The 24694-nt window shown below is 42.1% G+C and overlaps 1 protein-coding gene across 1 annotated transcript in view; it reads right to left on the reverse strand.

The window, feature by feature from the left end:
- Positions 1–24694, reverse strand: part of txnrd2.2 (thioredoxin reductase 2, tandem duplicate 2) — a 43010-nt gene that overhangs the window by 12252 nt on the left and 6064 nt on the right. Inside the window, exons 5-11 of the mRNA XM_034091533.2 lie at positions 21800–21874; positions 20140–20218; positions 19811–19873; positions 18940–19010; positions 11832–11851; positions 11362–11453; positions 10682–10856 (exon numbers count right to left, since the gene is read on the reverse strand). Coding sequence (XP_033947424.1) covers positions 10682–10856; positions 11362–11453; positions 11832–11851; positions 18940–19010; positions 19811–19873; positions 20140–20218; positions 21800–21874 — 575 coding nt within the window. The remainder of the gene's footprint in view (positions 1–10681; positions 10857–11361; positions 11454–11831; positions 11852–18939; positions 19011–19810; positions 19874–20139; positions 20219–21799; positions 21875–24694) is intronic.

Genomic DNA, 24694 nt, shown 5'->3' on the forward strand with positions numbered 1-24694 from the left:
TGCATACATACAAGTAAAACAAAAATAAAAAAACCCAGATAGCGAACTATTTTAAGAACACTATAATAGTAGAGGACCTGTGGTTCTAGGAAGTTGGGATTACTTTGTGGGATGCCTGACCGCTAACTAGTAGCGTGACTGTAGGACTCTCACCAAAGGGCCTTCGTACAATTATTCTAATCAAGCATCATTTGTTGTTATTGTTTTATGATCGCTGTCGTGTCTGATTGGTAATCTCACACCTCTGTATCTTCCCCTTAACCAGGAACACTTAACTAACATGTTTTGTAGCTTGACCTTCCTCTTTCCGTATGCTGTACCGTGTGAGCTATGTACCATGTATGTTCATAAATAAAAACGTTAGTAACAAAACAAAAAAGAACACTATAATAACATTAAAAATAAGAAAAATTAACAACATCTGGCCAGCTGAGCAGGAAGTGATGAGCAGCTGGGCGTCGGTTCCCATCGGCCCCCCGGGACACCCAAAGGTGTGACTCCTGACACTTCCTGGGGGACGGGTGACTGATGCTGTCGACACCGAGTCTCTATGGTGACGGGGCATGGACCACTCACCCCCCCCACCCCCTCGTCTCCATAGCTCCACACAACCAGGCTGGGTAGCATAATAAACACCCGGCTCTGAGCTACCCATGTAGATGCTATCGGACAGCAAAAATAACAAACCCCCGAGACCCTTTTCCTGGCTGGAGCCGAAGAACAACGCCCCCCCCCCCTCCCCTCTTTTTAAACCAGGGGGGGGTTCAGGGACCTGCAGAGCTCCACAGCATGGGTGGCTGAGAGAGAGGGGAAGTGAGGCATTCATGACCAATTCCCCAAAGAGAGACCTCTAAATATTTTTCTTCTCCTAAACGTCCACAACTCTGGAACGCACTGCATATACATGTCATTCTCTCACTGGCACAATAATAGAGGATTAAAGTGGAATTTAGCTATTTGGATTTAGAAATTGAATTGTTGTCCGGTACTCTTGTTTCAATTATATATATATTGAAAAACAGGAATATATTCAGAATAGCCCCTTTGATTAAATAAGAGTGGTTAGGGATACATTCATTACCTTTACAAGTATATATACAATTGCTGTTATCACATAAAATACATCTTCATACCTTATGTGAATATAAAATAGGGTGTTTTTATTTCATCATTATTCATTTATACATTATTATAAGTTATTTATCTGTTTATTTTTATTTTTATATATTTTTTTTTTCAGTTACTAAACTAAACAAAACATAACGGGGGGGCCATATTGACAGGGTCAGATAGGAGAGCTTTATCTGTTAATATGGCATTATACTTCCTGCTGCTGAGGGCCAAGAGATGTAGGATTGAGCTCCAGGATACATTTAATAAGTACATCTTTTATTTATAGGGTCAACAATTAAACTCATTAATGAAGTCTTAAAACTGCATATGAAGGATTTATACATGTGTTTTGATGTCAGTAAATACTTTACTACACATGTTAGGTGTGTTTGTGTGTGTTATTACTTGTAAAAAAAATATCCTCACAGGTTTATTATACTGTGTTATCAATTATGGATACATTAGTTACATCATAAGATATATTAACTGATGACGAATACAATATAGTGTGTTATAAACCATGCATGTGTTTTTATCTACCTCGCTGAACTATAAGGCTTTTCATTAAATGGAGTTTCAAAAAGTTCTACACTCTGTTGAGGCTTTACCTCCCTGACTGACACATAAAATACTTTATTTTCTCCTTTGATCATTTTGAATTAAAGCATCAGTTACTGGCAAAATATCCCTATCAGCGAATCAGAGTGTTAACTATAGGCTTTCTCTTTAAATCCGGCCTTCCTGTCTGCAGCTCCACTCTCTGCTGTACTGTAGCACCGACCACAGATCCATTGTGAGGCGAGGACACAACAACAGTGAGCTGACTGATAAGAGACTGGGCTGGAGCTGACACACACACACACACACACACACACACACACACACACACACACACACACACACACACACACACACACACACACACACACACACACACACACACACACACACACACACACACACACACACACACACACACACACACACACACACACACACACACACACACACACACACACACACACACACACACACACACACACACACACACACACACACACACACACACACACACACACACACACACACACACACACACACACACACACACACACACATCTGAACAAAGCTGTTGTGACATTTAGAGGAAGCTTCTAGACGGCTAGGCTAATTAGCCACAACAACCGTCCATAAGTTGAAATGAGAGCTTATCTGATCAATCAAATGAACAAAGACAAAAGGAGAGAAATGTGAGGGAGGCGTTTCGTTCGGGGAATAGATCGTACATGATGCCAACAATGATTACGTGTTCTATTTCAGGCCAAAACAGATTTTAAGATTAAAAGAGCTAACTAGCTGTAGAAAAAAACTTGTAGCGTCTGTGCTTAATAAAGCGTGTCTGGAAAAGAAAATTGGAAATGTCAAACAAACTTCTTGCAGAACATTTGTTCTATGAATAGTTTGGTGTGTTTTCGTAACACCTCAAACCAATCCTGTAGAATCTTTGACTTTTAATTTAAATTATCTAGAATATTTTATTCATATTTTTTTTGTATTGATAATTCTCTTTTCCACTTTTTAAAGTTGTTTAAGTTATGTCCGAACACAATTCTGCTTCTGTAACAAAATAACTTCCCACATTGGGATCAATAAAGTATCTATCAATCTAGGAGGTGTCACCACCTTGTAACTTCTGATGTAATCTTACTAAGTTTTCGTGATGTTATCCTACACAAAAGACAATTTTAAATGTTTGATTGTTTAAAAGGGGACCTATCATGCAAAATGCACTTTGTGATGTATTTTATACATACATGTGTCCCCGGTGCGTCGGGGAACTCACGCAGCGTCAGAAAATAAAACCCTCTCTCTTGTCCTCCGTACCCAAATCTTTTAAAAACTGGTGAAAAACGAGCGGATACAGATTGGCTGCCGATATGACGTCAACTCGGCAGCGGACCCACAGAAAATTTCTATCAGAAACAATGCCTGACGTGTTTTGGACGTAATCTCGTCTTTGCTTACATTAGCAAGCCTCGCTAACACTCAGAGCTAACCTGTACTGGAGAGCACGTGTGTTTAAAAAGCAGGAAATAAAAAAAGGAACTCACCTTGTGATAAACCCGCAAGAGAAAAAGCATTTGAGCTCCATGCTGTTTCAGAAATAATCCTTGATGTGGTTTAGAACAGGATGGGGTTTTATCACAGCAGAATTTAACTTTATCTCCGGTAAAATTCTGATCAGGCATTAGCTCCGCCTTCTCTCTTTTTTTTTTTTCAAGCTAAGGACCCAAGATCCGCGTTTCTCTAACAGGGCTGCAAAAGAGGGGTTTGAGCAGTACGAGGCATGGCTACAACGGGTGATCTGTTTGGTATTTTAAGCAAAAAACTTCACAGACATGTTTTATATAGGTATGGCCCTACAATATATTTTTCCAATATAGCATATAGGTCCTCTTTAATAAAAGACATTTCTCAGTGTTTCCAAGCGGGTGGGGCTCAATTGGAAAAAGGAATGGGCCTTCTCATACTAATCAATCAATCACTAATCTCCAGCTCCATTTAGATTCAAATGTGAATAGTTGTAGAGCTGTGTGCTTATGTTGTCACTCCTTTTCCATCTAATCTGATCAAATCACACCTTTACAGTTCTTGAAGCAGATTATCTTAATTTTTGACTGTCAAACTCTTTCATACATGTATGAATACATATAAGTTTAAGATGTGTTTGTTTCAAACCTTAACTGACTGTTGCTTGTTCAAGATTAAGGTTAAATGTACAGATGTTGATTGTTATATTGGACATTACAAGTGTATGGCTTTATGCCAAGACATTTGAACTCAGAAATGTATGAAAGCTCAAAATGAAAAAGGGACAATGCTTTAAAAATAAAACCAAAAACGTATTTTTAACTCTTTTATCTAGCTAACTTTTTATTTAGCTTAACTTTATTGTGTTTACTTGATATTATTGTTTACCCATTATGCACAAACACCTATACCACGATACCACAAATAGGTATAATATTTATTTTAGAGGATCAGTTCAACGAGTTTTAAATCCTGACAATGCTACAGATAATGTGTGCTGATATTTAAGAACTTGCCGTAACCATCACAATCTCTAATACAGGAATAACAACGTCTGTTTTCTGTCACTTCAAATGTAATCTCCCAACAAAACACAGGCAGGAGATCGACACCCAGTGATGTCATCAGTAACTTGTAAAACGCAGACGGACAAATGTCTTTTAAAGAAAAAAGGAAATGTGAACATCTAATGACATCCTTCAGTACTGTAGAGCGCAGAGAGGAGGAAGACTAATGCGTCCACTGTCCGCATGCAGACAGGAAGTGTGGAAATGTTGTGTTTCCTGCCGTGTTTCTGCTGGCACACCTGGCCAGGGGAGCGGCCCTGAGGCCAGGAAGGAGCAGGGGAAAGGTGGAGGGAGGCAGGGCGCTAAAGAAGGATGTTTCAAGAGGAGGAGAGGGAGAGCATGGGAAATGCACAAAGCAGGATTGGGAAATATGGCAGTAAAAACTGAAAAGGGAGATGGGTTGATGACATGTGACGCTTGTCTGAAAATACTGAATGTTCTCTTTTCAATATCAGAGTAACACATGGTAACAAAGGCCCTACGCAGCTGTGGACCTAACCGGATGTATGATTACCTAGAAGAGCGTCGGGACTGTAAGGCATACGATTAACATGATGATTCAGCCTCTATGGAGATAGACATATGACAAGCATGCTCATTTCTGACGTGGAGCTAATCTGAAGTAAACATTGAATCCCGCTTTGAACCGGTATTCTGCATCTTGTGACTGTAACACTCTCTTGTAGATCAGCATGTCAAGAGGCGCGTTCACACCGGAGTACTTTTCCCGTTTAGTTCCTGGAATTTTGCGTTCACACCAAAAAGAGAAGTTAGTTCAGAGAACTTTTATTTGTAGTGCCTGCTAGAGAGGTGGGACTATCCTGGGGAGAAAAGTACCAATTTCTGATTGGCTGGGCGAATTGCAAACCCCGCCCCGTAAAACTCTGAAAAGTGTTTTGAAGCCGCCATTGTATTAGCTGGCATTAGCATTATTAGCATTAGCCCCACGCACCAACGGAGAGAGACTAACTTATGGCAACACAAAAAAGAACATGGGAGCGGTGGAGATGAGGAGGTGTCGGCGTTCTGGCGATTTACTCGGGGACTTCCGGCCGGGGACTTCGGGTGGCAGTATACGCCGTGAAGTTGTTTGCGGCCTGCTAGTAAACCCGAAGAAGAAGAAGTGACATCAGCGGCTTCCTTTGCCTAATCCTCCCTCAGATAATTTATTCCGGTGTGAACGCGATCGGCTCTATGGGGGTACTAAGTGCTGGGAACTAAGTGCAAAGTACTTGGTGTGAAATCGGCTAAGGACAATATTCGGGGAACTATTTGTCCCATGCAGCTCTGTATGTGTGATGACTACTTCCATTCTTGCAAGGATAATAGATACATGTATCCTGATACTGAAGCTCAAGCCGGTGACGAGTGATATTTTTTTCCTAACAGATTCTGTATCAGCTTTAAACATGGAGATGGAGGCAGCTCAGGCACATGAACGGTGACCGTGCCTTTCAGGTGGAACTCTCTCCCTCTCCGCTCTGCAGTCTCTGTCGGAGCTTTTCAAAAAAGACTGAAGACCTGTCTTTTTACATTGGCTTTTATTTCTATTTGAAATGTGTGTGATGTGTTCCGTTATTACGTTTGTTCCTTTCAGGACTCCACGTGGTCTGTGTTTTGCTTTTATGTTGACCGTACATTTCTGCCTCGTGGTTATTGTATTCATGTTTCTGTGGTCTTCATTTTAACTTTTGTTCTTACTTGCGAAGCACTTTGTGAAATGTGTATTATTATTATTATTATATTATTATGTACAGGCTAGTAAAAAGTCAAAGAGCAGATTGCATCGTTTGAAAAAAAGAAGTGAGAGGCTGAGTGAAAATAATACAAATACATCCTCGGTCACAAAATCAGACAAAGACCTTGAACGTGCACCCAGTGAGGCCAGGAAGGAGCAGGGGAAAGGTGGAGGGAGGCAGGGTCCGAACGAAGGATGTAGCAGGCAGCGGTGATACTGTCCCCGGTCCCCTCTGGCCTTTAATAACTCCACAGGGGCCCGAGACCCCGCCTGGCCCCTAGTGTAAGGTCACAGTAAAGGGAAGTGGCCTTGGTCTCATAACTCCAGCTCGCTTACATCAAAGAGCAGGAGTTACTGCTTCTCTCTGACTGTATGGGAACAAAAGGGGGCTCGAATACAGTCCTCACGGCACATACACCTCACGAGTATGTGTGTATGAGTTATGACTTCATTTGCGACAGTTTTGAATTTAAAGTTGTGGTGATTAAACTGATGATACTATGGGACAAACTAATAATTATTCATAATAATACATATATTAATAATGGCTGCATTTTATACATTTGTTATGTTAATGATTATCCCCCGTAATATTATCATTATATTTGAATTTCATTTTTTATTAATTATTATTTTGGTAGATTTTTTTTTTTTATTCTTAACGACCTTTTTTTGTTTTTTTTCTTCATATAAAAAAATGCTTTTGGATTACTTTAAGAATTCAGACTATAAGGACATGCCTCTTTGTTTTGTTTAAACTACATTGCTTGTAAAGAAATGAGTCATGTCAGTCAAAAAGACTTTGGTTTTGGTTGTTTGTTTGGTTCGCTATTGATTGAAATCAAAACTCGTTTGCCAGGTACAAAATGTCAAGTTCTTTGTTGAGTTGCTCTGAAATCGTTTGCTCTAAAGATAGGAAACATCAGGCCTGCAGCATCTCACGCACATCAGAGCACCTTCGGACACATGCTCTCATATCACTCAGCTGCACTCTCACGCTGAGACCACGTGGGAATTGAGCTACGGGAGGGAAGAACCAACGTCATTCCTCCTGCAGGGTCACACACATCCTTGTCGCTGTCACACGCACATAGAGCAAGAGATAAAAGACCCTCATCCCTCCTACCCCCCGCCCCACAACACTCAAAGTGACAGTGTGTGCCCTGGAAAGGCCTTGTAGTCAGATTTTCAGAAGCACTGCACTCTCTTTAAAAAGGTGCCCTATTACACTGTTTCTCATCAACATATCACAGGTCTCAGATATACACAGAACATGTCTCTGATTGGCTGAAACACCAAACAGATCATTGCAGCATTACCCATAATCCCCTCTGTTTCAGCCCTGTTTCCAAAGAGCTGATTCTCTGTCTGTTACTTTAGATCAGGGGTGGGGAACCTTTTTCCTCTCAAGGGGCATTTCAATTTTTACAACATCCTCCGAGGGCCGTACAAATGATTGAACTCAACCTCTGCTTAAAAATACTAAAATCACAGCCCATTCATTTCGCCTTTCTTTCATGCTGTGCAAAGAAAAAGCAACCTCTCAATCCAGATATCCATGACTCGCATATGCACGTGCACCAAAACAGAAAGATATGGACACAAGATGTGTGCAAATGTGTTTAGTTTCTTATCCATGTGGACATGATTTAAGTGGGGGGGGGGACCTAACCTCCTCTAGGGGGGACCTAACCTCCTCTAAGGGGGACCTCACCTCCTCTAAGGGGGACCTAACCTCCTCTAGGGGGGTCTGGGGGGCATGCTCCCCCGGGAAGATTTTTTTTTTGAAATGTTACAGAGCATCAATGTGGTGCACTTTGAGAGCAACATTAGGAGATCTATGGATACATCTCTCAACACATATGAAACAGAACTGTAAGCAGATTTTCTTTTTCTTTATGGATATTTTACAAATCACTCTCCTTTCAAACTGTATTCTTGTTTATTAATAACAACTTTTTTTTACTGTCATAGTATTTTATACCTGTTTATTTTGTTCTCTTGTTGTTGTATAACTATAATGATCGTATAAAGATGTGCCTTTACCTCACTGGTTGGAGAAGCTTCTTATATTCGTTAGCATAGCTAGCTAACCAGATGCTAATAACAACACAGTTATTGACTGTATGATCAGAATGACAGATGAACAGATGCCACTGGGCTTTCAACTAAAGACACAGCCACGCAGAAACTGCGGCATGTGTACGGCTCCTTATGGGTACTGCAATTTGTGAAGTGGCAGAGCCGCGTTCTGGTGCTCTCCGTCAGAACTGCACCCCTGTCAGACGAGACATATATCACGTGATGACACGTTAGGCTCGTGTTGTGTTCAAGGACCCTGACCTTGGCCAGGAAAAACAGGCACTCGCTTGTTTAATTATTTTGCGGTCTAGATTTCTTTAATTTTTTTCTTTTTTCCGTGTGTTCATAAATTACGTCGAGGGCCGTACCAAATGGTCTTGCGGGCCGGGGCCGTAGGTTCCCCACCCCTGCTTCAGATGAAAATAAGGAGCCCCTCCCCACGCCCCTCTGAGAGATATTTGGTTAAAAAGAACACAATGGTGCTCTAGGAGGAGACTCAGGTGATAGGAGGGGGGGGGTTACCTTGGTTGCTGATTGGCTAATGGTTACACAAGACAACACATCGTTATGACATCATAAAGTGGCCAAAATCTGATCAGCTCATTTTCAGACAGGTTTTTATAGAAATGGATCAAAAAGAGAGAGAATCTTTGTTCCTGAAACTTTCAGAGTCTCTTTCCACAGAGGGGACACATGTTGATGTAGAAGAGACATGAAGAAGAGGGGACACATGTTGATGTAGAAGAGACATGAAGAAGAGGAAGAAGCATGAAAGAAGAGGGGACACATGTTGATGTAGAAGAGACATGAAGAAGAGGGGACACATGTTGATGTAGAAGAGACATGAAGAAGAGGGGACACATGTTGATGTAGAAGAGACATGAAGAAGAGGGGACACACGTTGATGTAGAAGAGACATGAAGAAGAGGGGACACAATGTTGATGTAGAAGAGACATGAAGAAGAGGGGACACATGTTGATGTAGAAGAGACATGAAGAAGAGGGGACACATGTTGATGTAGAAGAGACATGAAGAAGAGGGGACACATGGTGATATAGAGGAGACATGAAGAACAGGGGACACATGTTGATGTAGAAGAGACATGAAGAAGAGGACACACACGTTGATGTGGAAGAGACATGGAGAAGAGGGGACACATGTTGATGTAGAAGAGACATGAAGAAGAGGGGACACATGGTGATGTAGAAGAGACATGAAGAAGAGGGGACACATGTTGATGTAGAAGAGACGTGGAGAAGAGGGGACACATGGTGATGTAGAAGAGACATGGAAGAGTGGATTTTGCATAATAGGTGACCTTTAAAAGCTCCAGTGTCCCTAACAGAAGTTCCCTCCATTGTTACGGCTGGTGGAAAGGGAGACGGGGAAAGAGAATAAGGATGAGGTGGGTGAGGATGAGGAGGGCTGGTGGTTATGGAGGGCCGCGGGCAGGGATGGCAGTGACAGATGCAGGGTTGGTTTCCGCAGGGCTGGCACAGGCAGGAAGGCCCAGAGAGGGAGAACAAAGAGGGGGACGCGGTGACCCTGTGCCTGGGTGCATCCTGCCCCCCAACCAGAGAGCCAGGCTGGGTCATGAACACTTCCCCCGGCCAGGCCCATCACTCAGGCTTTATTACTTTGTTTTGATTCCTCTGCTATCTGCTGAAGCCGCACTCTATTGAGGATGACAGTGAAATTGATGGTGGCAGGGAGTACTGGCACACCGCTGTTTATATTTCAGGGAGATATAGGAAACAATATGGCTGGTGTTTCACATGATATACCAGACGAGGTATTCCAAACTGGGGTTAAGGAGCAGTGTTGTACTCCATCAGGTCACCTTCACTACAGACCTTTACGTCAGTTCAGTCGTTTGAATACCTTGTAAAAAAAAAACATAATACAAATAAATGTGCCGGATTAATTCATCACACTCAAGTCGGATAGTCCAAATCCAGTCTCAGGTCAGAGTCATGTCTCTATTTGGCAGAGACAAGTCAAAAGGCCTAGTCTACACGTTCACAGGTACATGTTTGTGTCGTGTTGTAGTTCCCCACATGCAGAGTGTGTGATGCCTCACAGAACCATATAACTGTGGAACACTCTGAAGTTACAAGCTACACATCTTCCCCCTAGCTGGAGTTTCCCAAAAGCTCCATCTGGTGTGGATGAAAGCTCAAACCGCATGGAACAAGCTCATTCAAGTTAAAGTCTTGAACAACAATTTCCATTCAGAGCTATGTTGGTATTGCATTGAAGAAATGCCTGACACTGCCTGTGCAATACATTTTCTTATTTGCCTGTATTTGATTGTTCTCTTAATATATTTAGCTCCGAAACACCAAGCCACATTCATGATACGTGAAAACACACACACACACACACACACACACACACACACACACACACACACACACACACACACACACACACACACACACACACACACACACACACACACACACACACACACACACACACACACACACACACACACACACACACACACACACACACACACACACACACACACACACACACACACACACACACACACACACACACACACACACACACACACACACTCACCAACTGCCCACAGCACAGAGTCGTAGGTGTCCTTGTGTTCGCTGCCCGTGAGTGTGTCGGTCCAGGTCACCTGCAGGGCTCCCGAGGACAGCTTGTCCACTCTCTTAGGGACACACCCCTTCACAAACTTGGTCCCATATGCTTCCATGTAGTCCGTCACGAGACCCGCCATTTGCTGCAGAAACCAGAAGAAAACATTCAATTACAAAAACTCAGAAATCACTGTTAGGATGTCGAATATGCAGACTGTCTTCATTTACATTTTTTAATGTCATATTCCGTTCTTGTACATATCCTATATTCTATTGACATGTATGTAGACTTGTTGCACTACTTCTTAGTTTGTATTTTATTATATGTTGCATTGTTGGACGAGCTCAGGTCAGAAGAATTTAATTGCCATTTCTACACCGTAGCTTATGTGCATATGACAATAAAACCGTAGAATTGAATTTGAGGTGTTGCTGCTCTGTAGGCGGCAAAAAGCTTAGGATGGTTGCATCAAAAAGTAAAACAACTCCACTGCATTTAGACCGACAACATCCTCCATCCAAAATCCTTTCCCCGGATGTCGTCACAAACAAAAAGAGTCTTAATTCCTAAAGAGATCAACCATTTTTACACTGTAGCTTTGTGCATATGACCTTTGAATCTTGAAACTGTAGTTCAGGGAGCAATACCTGATCAAACCCCCGGAGGGCGATGCTGCGGACCATCACTGTGGCGTCCAATCCAATGCCTGTGAGGAAGCCGGCACACTCCAGAGCCACATCTGAGCAACAGAAGGTTCAGGAACACTCGACTTTTTTTCCGAAGATTGCATATATATACAAAAGCACCTGATGTTAGCCTACAATAAAAAGACTGAAAGTAGCTCATAAAGAATACGAAAAAACAAACACGAAGGCGTAAATAAAACATGATAATGGTTCAATTAGATTTAAAAAAAATCACGTTTGTTAATTTTTGCTTACCAAGTGGCCATAAAGTATCTCTGACTGAATGGTTTTGGTGTAAACTTCAGATTTGAGATAAAAACAAGTGCTAAGGGTTATTCAGAAATACTGGTCTATTGATTACATTTTTATTAAGTTCATAACTTTACTGTTTCTCTACCGATTGTACAAGCTCTCTGGCAGACAAAGGATACAGCTAGCTCCAACCACAAGCCTGCAAAACAGAGATTAAGACACGCTGTTAGCCACACAGATAATATATCATTTGTGCAGCACACTTCGGCCAAATAAAATACAGCACGTCCAAAGTTGAAAATGTTGTCTTTTAAGTTCGAGAGGTGAGGAATATTCAAATGTCATAACCTTAGAGCAGTGCTTCTCAAAGTGTGGTCCGCGGACCACTGGTGGTCCGTGAGCGCCCCCTAGTGGTCCGTGAGTATATTGGTAACATTTCACATTTGAAATAAATACATTTATTTAAGTTTTTCGCACTCTCGCGGGAATATCTCCGCAATGGAGCGAGGTTAAGTTTAACTTTTGATTGCATGATATAGCCCAGATAAACACCTTCATCACACATTTTGCCACTTGTTTGTACCATTTTCAGGCGATTTGTAAAAAACGATGTGCTTTTGGATATTTGTGGAGTTAGGTGGTCCGTGAGTGTTTTTTTATTGGTTAAGTGGTCCTTGGTATGAAAAAGTTTGAGAAACACTGCCTTAGAGGGAAGTGAGGACGTGTGAATAAACATGGGACAGTAAGAGGTGTGTGTATGTGTGTCTGTAAGGTAAGGTAAGTTTACTTATATCGCACATGTTCAGACACAGAGGCAATTCAAAGTGCTTTACCTCATCAGTAACACTTAAAGTAACACAATAAATAAACATGGAATAACAGATGCATAAAAGAGATACAGAATAGTTGAAAAACAACATTGTAAATACAGTAGGTGCTAAAATAAGTTAAAAGACTTCTGGGTAAGCAGCTGAAAAAACTGTGTTTTTAGCCTCGACTTAAAATAACTCGGCGTTAGTGAAGTGTGTGTGTGTGTGTGTGTGTGTGTGTGTGTGTGTGTGTGTGTGTGTGTGTGTGTGTGTGTGAGGGTGTGTGTGGTCCAGGTGAATCACACTTCTCATGCAGCCCTGAGATGAGCAGTGTTGAGGAGGCTAATTGCCATCGTTTAGGCTAATCCCTGCAGATGCTCAGGGCTCAGGGCCACACGTCGTCGGCTGAGTGATGTCCGTCTCCCCAGATCTCCCTCCTGACATCTTGACATCCTCCATGCCAACACAAACCACTAAAAGCCCGCTGCCCGTTTTCTCTGCGACGGTGTAATGCACAGCTGCATTTAGCACGTATTGTGCTGAGGCTTAAGGAAGATTAGTCAAAGAGCTTTAGCTTGATGCTACACTTTCATCACCGTCTCCTTCCCCTCAGATATCCCTCTGTGTCATTGTACCAACATACAGTCTGTACGGCGGCTGCATTCGACATCTAAAAGAAGACGCTATGGATCCTTACGACCCCTCTGACCCCGGCTAACAATGGGGACATTTGGGGGGCAGGCGGTTCATGATACTTAAGGCCACCTATGGACACTCAAACATATCCACTGCACTACTTTGAAAACAAATGTAATAACCAATTCTGTAGTTTCTGATGAAGACATGTAGCTTTCGATGAAAGAAAGATTCACTTATTAACCGTTGTTGGTTTGCTACAGTTGGTAACATTAATTAATAAACAAAGCAATGTTTGCTGAAACTGTCACCATATCTTGAGAGTAGTACATGATACAGATAATATATTACATGTCATGTGTCAGACGCTTTTATCCAAAGCGACTAACACACATTCAGTACTGTGGGCAATCCCCACGGGAGACATTCGAGCCCTGGATCGCGAGTCGTGGCTGTGGTCCTGGATCATCGGTCCTGGATGGATATCCTCGTGGATTCATCTTCCTATTATACACACATGCATTTCCAAACATTTGGTCTACCTATGTTGCAAATGTATTATGTTTTCAATTTACACACGGCATCTATTGCACGTCTGTCCGTCCTGGGAGAGGGATCCCTCCTCTGCTGCTCTCCCTGAGGTTTCTCCATGTTCCCTTTAAACTGTGGGTTTTCTCCGGAAGTGTTTCCTTGTACGATGTGAAGGTCTAAGGACAGAGGGTCTGAGGACAGAGGGTCTAAGGACAGAGGGTATCGTATTGTCATACTGATATTCTGTACACACTGTGAAGACCACTGAGACAAATGTAACATGTGTGATATTGGGCTATATAAATAAACATTGATTGATTGATTTGGGGTGAAGTGTCTTTCCCAGGGACAGAACGACATGCTGACTGCAGTGGGACTCAAACTTGCTATCCCCTGATTCGAAGTCCAGCACACTATCCACTCAGCCACATCCTCCCACTCCCACATATATATTACTGATATGGTTTAGCAAGCCAATAAGAGCAGAGTGGGCCCTCTTTAAAAAAAAGGGGCCCAGTTACTGCATTGTCTTTTTATTTTTCGACGTTCTGGATCACTACTATTCTATTTTACAGCACAGTTAAATATGTACTGTTATTTTTTTAAAGATGTTCTGTCTTGTGCACTACCGTCAGGATACAGTGAGAGTTTCAGCAAATATGACAACAAAGTAATTGTTATTAAAGTTTCTTAGTGCAGTTGTAATCTTTCATGCAGTTCTGGACTCCCATCTTACACACGGAACAATGAGCCACAGAAGGAAACATTTCAAAAACTCTTTTAGGCTCCTGTTCTTGGGAGCTTAACTAAGACCTCATTGAACCCACAGCTCCTGAGGAGGAGGAGGAGGAGGAGGAGGAGGAGGAGGAGGAGGAGGAGGAGGTTCGTATCGAGTGTGTGTGGCAGCCTGTTAACCTTGGGAAGCTCTTCAGAAGCCCAAACACTGATAACACGACATGTGGATCCTCCCGAGGTTGTGTAGCACAAAGCTTGATGTGAGTCCAACTGAGAAACTTTGATCTAATGTTTCTTCCAGTCCGCCGGCCGGCCCATGAGCCACACACATGTATCTCCCCGTGACTGGTTTTAGTTTAGCCAGAGCTGCATGAAAAGGGAACAAAGAGTGTTCAGATATTGGCACCTACAGCTGAGAGAGAAATGTTCCGTAAGATACATTGTAAATACTTTCTGTTTAGCGTCTGGGACACCATCTGAAGGTCCGGAGAGCTCATCAGTTCGTCCCACTTCATAGGTCCAGTGATGGAAAAGCACTCGAGTACAAGTAGAATAACTATGGGCTTGAAACACTACATTACAAGGGGAAATCCTTCCGTAGTAGACGTACACAAGTATTATCAGTCAAATGTACACAGTATGCAAATTGGTTATTTGTTTAGATTATTATTATTGAGGTAAATATATTTCAAATATATTTAGTGTGGTAGTTTCTCCATGTTGAGCAGATTTTAGATATTTTTTTAAATATTGGGTGTATAAAAAATTACAGTATGACATCATTTGTTTTTATATAAAGTAACTATTAGTGTTAAATAAATGTAGTAGAGTAAAAATGTCATTACTTATGTAGCATAAAACGAAAATATGAAAAAAAAGTACTTTATTTGATCTTTAAGTAAATGTACTTTGTAACATTCCACCACTTTATCTCCATTATTTTTGCACGATTGAAGTGTATTTTTAAACTGTTTGTCATTAAATTGAATAGAATAGAGCGCAATGAAAATGTAATGAGTTCACTTAAATGTCCCCTTTATGTTTCTTTCCTGTTGGCCAGCGTGGGACTTTTTCTTTGTACAGCATTCATGGTATTCCACAGGCACACGCGTGCATGTATGACCTTGTTTTCTTTCTCGACAATAGCTGGGAAGTTATGCTGCGGCCATCTGTGTTGCTTTGCAATAAACTGCTGAAAGATTTTCCCCGGGAAGTGTGGTCCGTGTCCCGCGCAGAGTCGGACCCTCCTCACATAACTCCTGCGAGTACCGGCCCATCCTCACTCCGGGAACCACCGTCCTGCTGGCACGCGCTCGCTGCTTTCCCCTGATTACCAGCTCCGGGCTTTGGATCCTCGCGGCCAAACCTGTCACTCAGGCGTTCCAAGACCCATTAAAACACCCGTCACTCGCCTGCCCCCCCCCCCCCCCACCACAGAAACAGCCTCCTGGACTTCACCTGCACAGCTGACAGCTCGGCATCACAACATCTCCTCCAGCTCTGTGTGGTTAATCACCCTGACAGAGGAAGCTAAAGCTAATGCTAACCCACAGCGGACCCCTCACAGCCTGCGGGCGGGGGTCCTGAGGACTCCACTAAGCATCACACACTCACATCAAAGAGCTTCCTGAGCTCAAGTGGTCCCTCTCATGGATCATTCCGCTTCCTATACAAGGATGTTTTGCTGAGCGGGTGAAGGGTGAGGAGGTAATTGTTTGAGGATGATTTTGTATTGCCACCAAGTGGGGGAAAGTTAAATAGCACACCTATTACTATACGTATATATCTCTACTTTAAAGAGTCCTCTCCTGCTGATGTTCAGGTGTATATCAGTATGTAGTGTCTCTACTTTAAAGAGTCCTCTCCTGCTGATGTTCGGGTGTATATCAGTATGTAGTGTCTCTACTTTAAAGAGTCCTCTCCTGCTGATGTTCAGGTGTATATCAGTATGTAGTGTCTCTACTTTAAAGAGTCCTCTCCTGCTGATGTTCAGGTGTATATCAGTATGTAGTGTCTCTACTTTAAAGAGTCCTCTCCTGCTGATGTTCAGGTGTATATCAGTATGTAGTGTCTCTACTTTAAAGAGTCCTCTCCTGCTGATGTTCAGGTGTATATCAGTATGTAGTGTCTCTACTTTAAAGAGTCCTCTCCTGCTGATGTTCAGGTGTATATCAGTATGTAGTGTCTCTACTTTAAAGAGTCCTCTCCTGCTGATGTTCAGGTGTATATCAGTATGTAGTGTCTCTACTTTAAAGAGTCCTCTCCTGCTGATGTTCAGGTGTATATCAGTGTGTAGTGTCTCTACTTTAAAGAGTCCTCTCCTGCTGATGTTCAGGTGTATATCAGTATGTAGTGTCTCTACTTTAAAGAGTCCTCTCCTGCTGATGTTCAGGTGTATTTCAGTATGTAGTGTCTCTACTTTAAAGAGTCCTCTCCTGCTGATGTTCAGGTGTATATCAGTATGTAGTGTCTCTACTTTAAAGAGTCCTCTCCTGCTGATGTTCAGGTGTATATCAGTATGTAGTGTCTCTACATGTCTCCATGCTTTAATGTTCAAAAAGCTCTTTATGTTTCTCATACTGCCTGTGCTGCAGCACCTCTTTTCACCCTCTGTCTGAAACCAGAGCCCAGTCTGCTCTGATTGGTTAGCTGGCCGGCTCTGTTGTGATCAACAGCTTAAAGATGTCCCGCCCCTTAGCCCCTTATCACGTACAATGTTGGCCTTTACATGCATGAAAGGGAGAACCCCCCAAAAGGGACTATTTAAAATGATGAAAGGGAATTGAGAAACATTTAGTGCTGCTTGCCAAATACATTGAACACAAGCACTTGTCAGCCAACATAATACATATTTGCATAAAAAAAAAGAATATAATTAAAATCAGAGGATATCAAAAGAGCTGCTGACCTGGTTTTCTCCATGACTTTAAATATATGAACACCTTAATATACGGAACGATGATTAGGAGAAGACTCATTGCCCACTTAGTGTACAAAGGTGATTCTTAAAAGGGTCCGAAAAGTGAAATGTTAGATTCAAATGTGAGTGGATTGGTTGCGAACATACCTATTTACATGTGGATGCTTGTGTTATCTGCCCCAGGTGTACACGGCGTGGACACATATGAAGTTGAAATATCGAAATAATTATTTCCGCTCATCTGTCACCGCGAGGCAAACACCGTCCGCAGCGCAGGTACACCAACACCGCGAGTCACCGTCTGAGCGCCGAGCCAAGAGGAAGCGCCAGGGAAAGAGCAACTAAGCAGGCGCTGACAGCGACTAAATGGCTGGATTAAAGGGCTTGTTCTGTGAAGGCCAGGATGCACGCGGCTAATCTGAATCACGAGGCGAAGACAGGCTGACAGGAAGGGAGGAGAAACAACTCCATGTCACCGATGAATGATTGCAGTGCGTGACCGAGGGACGAGTCAGAGAGGTGAGTTAGAGAAGCGTTAATGAAGCACAGGGTCGACGCTTCCCTTGGAGCTCATTGTGTAAAGAACAATGCGAATCCTTGACACACTACCGCGCATTCACTCCGGGGTGAAACATAACACAAATAGGAAATATTTGGCACTCGTTTTCACAGTTTTGGTTCAAAATAAATGACTTTTGATCTGCAGCATTGTGGCAGATGCCGAAATGTTATGTTGGATTGTGAGTGGATTGATGACATGACACAGTATGATTGCAGACATACATATTTACCGTACTTTTCGGACTATAAGCCGAAACTTTTTTCCCCATTTTTTTTGTACAACTAACGGCCACTAGGGAACCTCCTAGATCTATGGATTTTACAGGTACAATTAACCACCTTTAACTCTATGGGCTCTATGACCGGTCCGCGCCCGCCACCTTTAAGGGGCGGGCTCCAGCGGGAAAAGCTGGAGGCCGGAAAAGAGTGAGACAGGTCGCGCGCCAAAGTAAAAGTGGAACCGAGAGACAGAACGAGAGCGAGACAGACGGACAATGTAGCTGCTGCGGCTTATATGCAGGTGCGCTTTATAGTCCGAAAAGTACGGTACACATCATCTGGATGCTTGTGTAAACTTGTGAAGATAAAACTAAAATAGAATACAATTCAAAACTATGTAGGCCGTACACAGCATGGATAAATATGAAGTTGAAATATCTAAATAATGACAGACACTGCATGCCGGATACACTGAGATGCCGAGAGATAGGAGTCGGAGGCGGTGCATCGAAGGTTAATTTAATCTGACTGCATGTTTGTATGTAATCTTTACAGTAGGAGGATATTAAAAACTAATATTTGGGGCTAATTTCTGCCCCTTTAGTCCACAATGTGTCTGCACCTGGAGCACCTAGCATTAAGTTGCTATTTTATCTGTGAAATGAGTCCGAATTAAATCCATACCGTAATCACAAACTCTGTCCACCGTGAGCGAATGAAAAGGCCGTATTTTGTTAAACAATAACACGATCTGAAATCTAAAGAGGGGGGATGTTTGTGCTGTGATCTCTAGATGCATTTTGAGATTTCCTTTTCCACAGATTATCTCTTTTCCACACATGTGTGACCCTGTCAGTAGGTGGAGGGGGTACTCACGTTTTCCCAGGCGATGTTTTCATCCAGAAGATGTCGTCACTGGTCATGCCGTGCTCCATCGCTCCTGGGATCTGTAGCAAGAGTTAACGATGTGAGCTTGGGATGCCCGATATATCGTGCCGTGACGACAATCGCGATATTAAAAAAACAAACTTTGTGAGGACGTGCGATATTAAGTAATCAACTCAAACACGTCATGTTACAATTATTTTGCTGCTTGCTACAAAAGGAAAAGTTGCGCGGCTCTCATGTCAGGGGTTCTTGAGTGAGTGACATGCCGGCTCTGCATGCACAGCAAACCACCAATCAGAGCCATTCTTGATCAGATTACAGCAGGATAAATCAAATCAAGTTTTATTTATAAACGATTTTTGGTCGAGCCAAAGTGCTGTACATAAAATAAAAATAGCCTACAGTAGAGACTTTACAGCAAATACAACAGCACAGATAACCGAGCTAGCTCAGCTTGTTGCTCTGATAACTTAAGATCCAGAAGTCCGTGACTAAAATCCGTCATCCGGTTAAATATCGTTAAAAAAATACCAATTGTACAGCATTAAAGTTGAGAAAGGATGGTTTGCAGACAAAAAAACCCGTCTTTTCTTCAATTCCTGTATTTGTTCATATCGCAGGGGAAGAAGTCAGTTTGTTTCCAATACGCTGCAGCCCTACTGTGAGCACGACTACCGACAGACCTATCAAAGCGCAACAAAAGAAGGCAGCCATCTTATGTGTTACGGCTCGTTTGTGTGTCATGCTTCCACACCACATTTTGACTTTTCATTTGTTTTGTCTTCCTAGCAACCAATAAATCAATGCAACCCATGCCGACGGGGAAACGGAGCAACATGTCGGGGGTAATGCAACGTACGTCTGTGGGGTATTTGGGCCGTCCTCCGGTGGCGATCACGATGTTCTTGGCCGTCAGGAGGGTCTGTGTGAGAGGAGGGAAAGGCATAGCTTTTGGAAAACGTCAAATGGAAGTGGTCTCCACGGTATTCTGCATTCAGGCGCTGATGGAAACTCTTTGAAATCACTGAAACAAACGGCAACACCATTTACATGCTGCAATGTAAGTGTGGAAGCAAAAGGACACTTGCATTAGGACTCGGTGATACGCAGACACACAGCAAGATGCAACACCGACACGTACTTGTGGATGTTTGGGTCGGGAACTGGCTGAATGTGTGAGCAGCTCACCTCTTGCCCAGCTTTAGTCAGTCCTCTAACGGTGTGTGCATCGCGCAGACGCCCTCTGAGGTTCAGATACTGCACCTTCCTGTCAGACCCAAGAGACCGCATGTTAACCCTGGTGCTGCATCTCAGGAACAGCTGGTCTCAAGTTCCCCTTTGTCACAATTAGTTTTTAACCCACAATTGCTGTTTTTAATAATGTGTGCTACATGTTAAAAAACATCACTAGAGTTCCTTTGCTTGCAGGGAAATCAAACGTAATTATCAACAATAATTTACGACATATTTATTCAACATATTGTATTTTGTTAATATTGTTTATATTTTAAATGATTTTATTTGTAATTGTTAACTCTTTTCCACTTTCTAAGTATTTGTATTTTAATGTCTCACTCACACTCACACACACACACACACACACACACACACACACACACACACACACACACACACACACACACACACACACACACACACACACACACACACACACACACACACACACACACACACACACACACACACACACACACACACACACACACACACACACACACACACACACACACAGCTGAGGGAGTGTTGTTGATTGAGAGGCTGGCTGCAGGGCAAACAGGTGTGTGTGTGTGTGTGTGCCAGCAGAAACGTACAGCCTTCAGCAACATTTGGTTTCAGACAACTAAGCAACAAGTTATAGATAGAAATATTCCAATGCTTGGTGGAAATGAGGGTTTTAAGAAATGTCATTCTGGAAAAATAGGCGAACATTGCTACAGTGGGCTGTAAATATGGGACACACAACTTCCACTGAAACTCCTTAATGGTTTGTTTCTTCCAACATTATTGCAAAAAAACAAATTGTAAACTTTATCATCATAATTGAAATACATTTGAACAAGGCGCTCAGAGCTGAGCCTCATCCCAATACCCCTCCTCGACTCCTCTCTTCCCCTCCTCCGGGACTTGACCCGGGAAATCGATCAAGACACGCCATTTTGAAGGACGTCTCAATAGCTGAAATGCACACGGAGGAGTCGAGGAGGGGTGAGGGAGGAGACGAAAAGGGAGGAGACGAAAGGGAGGATACACGCGAGCAGACTATGCGGAAGTGTTTTCACTACTCGCGTATAAAAGCCCCGCCCCCACCTTCACAGCTGGTCCATTTCAACAGAGGAAAACCGACAACTGGAAGATGAGTGGAAAAGCGTCACATAATAAAGTGCTCACAGCTCCGTGGGAATTATTATGTGCAATTCATTTCTAAAAGGCTTTCACATTACTATCATTATATTTTTATTTAAATGTAGGCTACATTTTACACCAAAACGGAACACAGAAGCAGGACCAACCATCATTGAATTCCTTGACTAACAAGAGAAAGATACATTATTTTAAATACATATTGAACCAGAAATGGGCCGGTTCTAAAGGTTATCCAGCCTGATGAGAGGGGGTACAGCTGTGCACATGGCATCATTAACAGACGTCGTTTGAGTGAACGAGGACATCCCAATTAATACCTGAGGACTCCTCTGTCCTCGCGTCACCTCCTCGTGTCCCTCGCTCGCATGTTACGGAGGCGGAGCTAAGACGCAAGGAAGGGACGCGAGTGAGGGAAAGGAGGAGTCGAGGAGGGGTATTGGGATGAGGCTCTGGTGTCACCTACTTGTCCTGGAGCTGAACTCTGTGACCCCAGTTCAGAGACCTCACGTGGTTTTGAACAGCGTCTGCCATGGAGGCCCTGAAAACACACCAGAGGTTAATGAACGAATGGAATTAGAAATATTGAGCAAACAGCCATTATTCAAATATGACAAAGTATCATTTTTGCGGATTATTTTGCCCGAAGCTCTGAGGTCAAACAGACAAGTCCCACCCCCAATTGCGTCAGCATTTGTAAAACCTAACAAGCTTGTACTTGTCGGAGTACAGAGGAGGAGGAGTCGCTTTAATGAATAAATGGTGACATCTGTGGTGACCACACACACACACACACACACACACACACACACACACACACACACACACACACACACACACACACACACACACACACACACACACACACACACACACACACACACACACACACACACACACACACACGGAACTACAGTGGGGGGTTTGGTTTCCACATGGACATGTATGTGGATCTCTATATATATTGTGTGCCCTCCTGTCTTCTCTCTCTTTCTTCCCGGACTGCAACCGGACAACATGTAACAAATAAAGTCAACTTTTGTACCTCCATTGCACCGCCTGCGACGCCCTATCTCTCGGCACTACACATCTTTCTTTTTTGTACTGGTGCTCAACATCAATTCATTTCATGTTGATCTTGGTTATACGTATGAGGGTTACCAGGGGGATACGATTGTGCATATCTAGTTTATTTTTGAGAAGACTGCTGTGGTCATGTTAGGTTTGAGGTCTGATATGAGCTATGCATTTAAATCCAGATGATTCAAAAACACTCTTCCGTTGAGCAGCTGGTCACTGGACAATAACTCTGGGGTGTGTTGAGAATTTCTGCTGTGTTTCTTTCAGAGTTCATATGGTGGTACAACCCAGTCTCACGGCATTTCGTGTTCACCAACACGATTTTTAATCTATTGATTCGTGTTCACCATCACGATTTGCCCCTTTTTTTGGTGTTGCACAGCACGATTTTAAAAGCAATGTATTTATACTGGTAACGTGTTTCGTGCCTGCAGGCTGCAGCGCGTCTTTTTCTCCGGTCGGGTCGTGGAAGACCGGAAGCTGTGTGGTTCATAAAAACATGTTCTTACTCAATATCAAGCCACAATTATTGCTTTTATTTTAAATCGTATAATTTCGGACTTTTGTTGCCGTCTGTGAGGAAAATAAATGGGGCTCAGAGCCTCAGGATACTGAAATCTGTATTTTTTAAATCTTTTTTTCCTTCTAATTTGTTATTCTTTTCAAAATAACACACTGTTATTTACTCACCAATAACACACAATTATCCTTACTTTTATTTATTGGTTTAATTCCATAATCTCGGGCTTTTTTGGCGTCCGTCAGGAACTGAATTTCAAAATAAATATAACCGGAAACAGACGTAGGCATTTCGAGCGATTACCCAAGATCCTCAGCTATGGTTTTAAGATCGCTGATTGGATGTGTTAGCCGCAATGCATGCTGGGATTTGGTGTTTATATTATATGAAATCCGGAAAACATTTTAAAAGTATAAAATAATACTTAATTCCGAGTGCTCTTGCTTTTCTCTTTGAAAGTCATCACATAACGGCATTGTAATACACGGTTCGGCTGCATTACATATTACAGATCTGCCGTAGTTCTTTATTTAGAGAGCCCTGATGAGAAGACCTTTGGAAGAACTGGAAGAAATGGCGCCGAAACTGAATACTTGACGTGGATCATAAATATATCAACAATTAAACAACATCTTCAATTTCTCTTCACACAATACGTCTCCTTGCAGTATCAACACTAATTCGGCTGACTTTTACATTTGATCTAATTCATAGATAGGTTATATTTACACCATAAAGGTGCACAGCTGATAGAAAAGGACTGTAGTTTTCAAAGATATTACTGATTTTCTTTGAATGTAAGAATGTAAATACTGAGTCTGAAATAGTATAGCAATATGCTGTAAAATGATGTGAAAGCATGCATAAAACTATACATCTTCAGATGTTGTACATACACACTAATAATACAAAGTTATTATGGCTGTGTGTACCTTGTGTGCACCTCCTAGTGGTTAAAGCACGTTATTGAATTATTGTTTCTATGTGTTATATTTGATTAAAAAAATATTAAGAGTACATACTTTCATAGGGGGAAAGTATAAATATAGAAATATAGAATATAAAAAAATCAAGAAGATACTATAAGTGATCTCTACAATACAACAGTTTAGTGCAGGATGTACAAAGATATTAATAGGAGGAGGTGCAAAACAGAAAAACGGTTTAACCTTTATTTAAACATTAAATATTAAATATTAAGCCTGACAAAGTAATTAACGTCTAATATATTGCTTTCCTGCAATGTTAACTATGTTGAAGCACTTATTTTAACTGATATTATACACATTAATTATACTCTTATGTATGTAGATAGAATAAGAAATGTGAAGAATATGTTTAATGGTGGAGGTACACACATATTGATAGATGTCTTGTAATGCACTGTTGAGGAACCTGTGACCCAAGTTTTTCATTCATTGCATAACTACACCGTAGTTGTGTATGATATGTCAATAAACCTTTGAAAATCTTGAAAGGGATGTGCAAAATAGCCATAATATACAGTCTTTAATTAACTATTAGTAGAGAATAACGAGTAATGAATATACTTTATTACTTGTTTCCATTCATGTCAATTGCAGATACATGTTTAGTCTTCTCAAGCACCAACTATCAAATATCTCTCCTGATTGTTGGCACTTGACAATCACCTTACCTGCATTTTACTCAGGTGTAACTAAAGTCTGATTTAAGGGTTGTTTATATTTCACATAATTAATCAGAATCTGCAAAGTAACTCAAATAAATGCAGTGGAGTAA

Source organism: Pseudochaenichthys georgianus, chromosome 9, assembly GCF_902827115.2.
Source record: "Pseudochaenichthys georgianus chromosome 9, fPseGeo1.2, whole genome shotgun sequence".
In the NCBI taxonomy this organism is placed as follows: Eukaryota; Metazoa; Chordata; class Actinopteri; order Perciformes; family Channichthyidae; genus Pseudochaenichthys; species Pseudochaenichthys georgianus.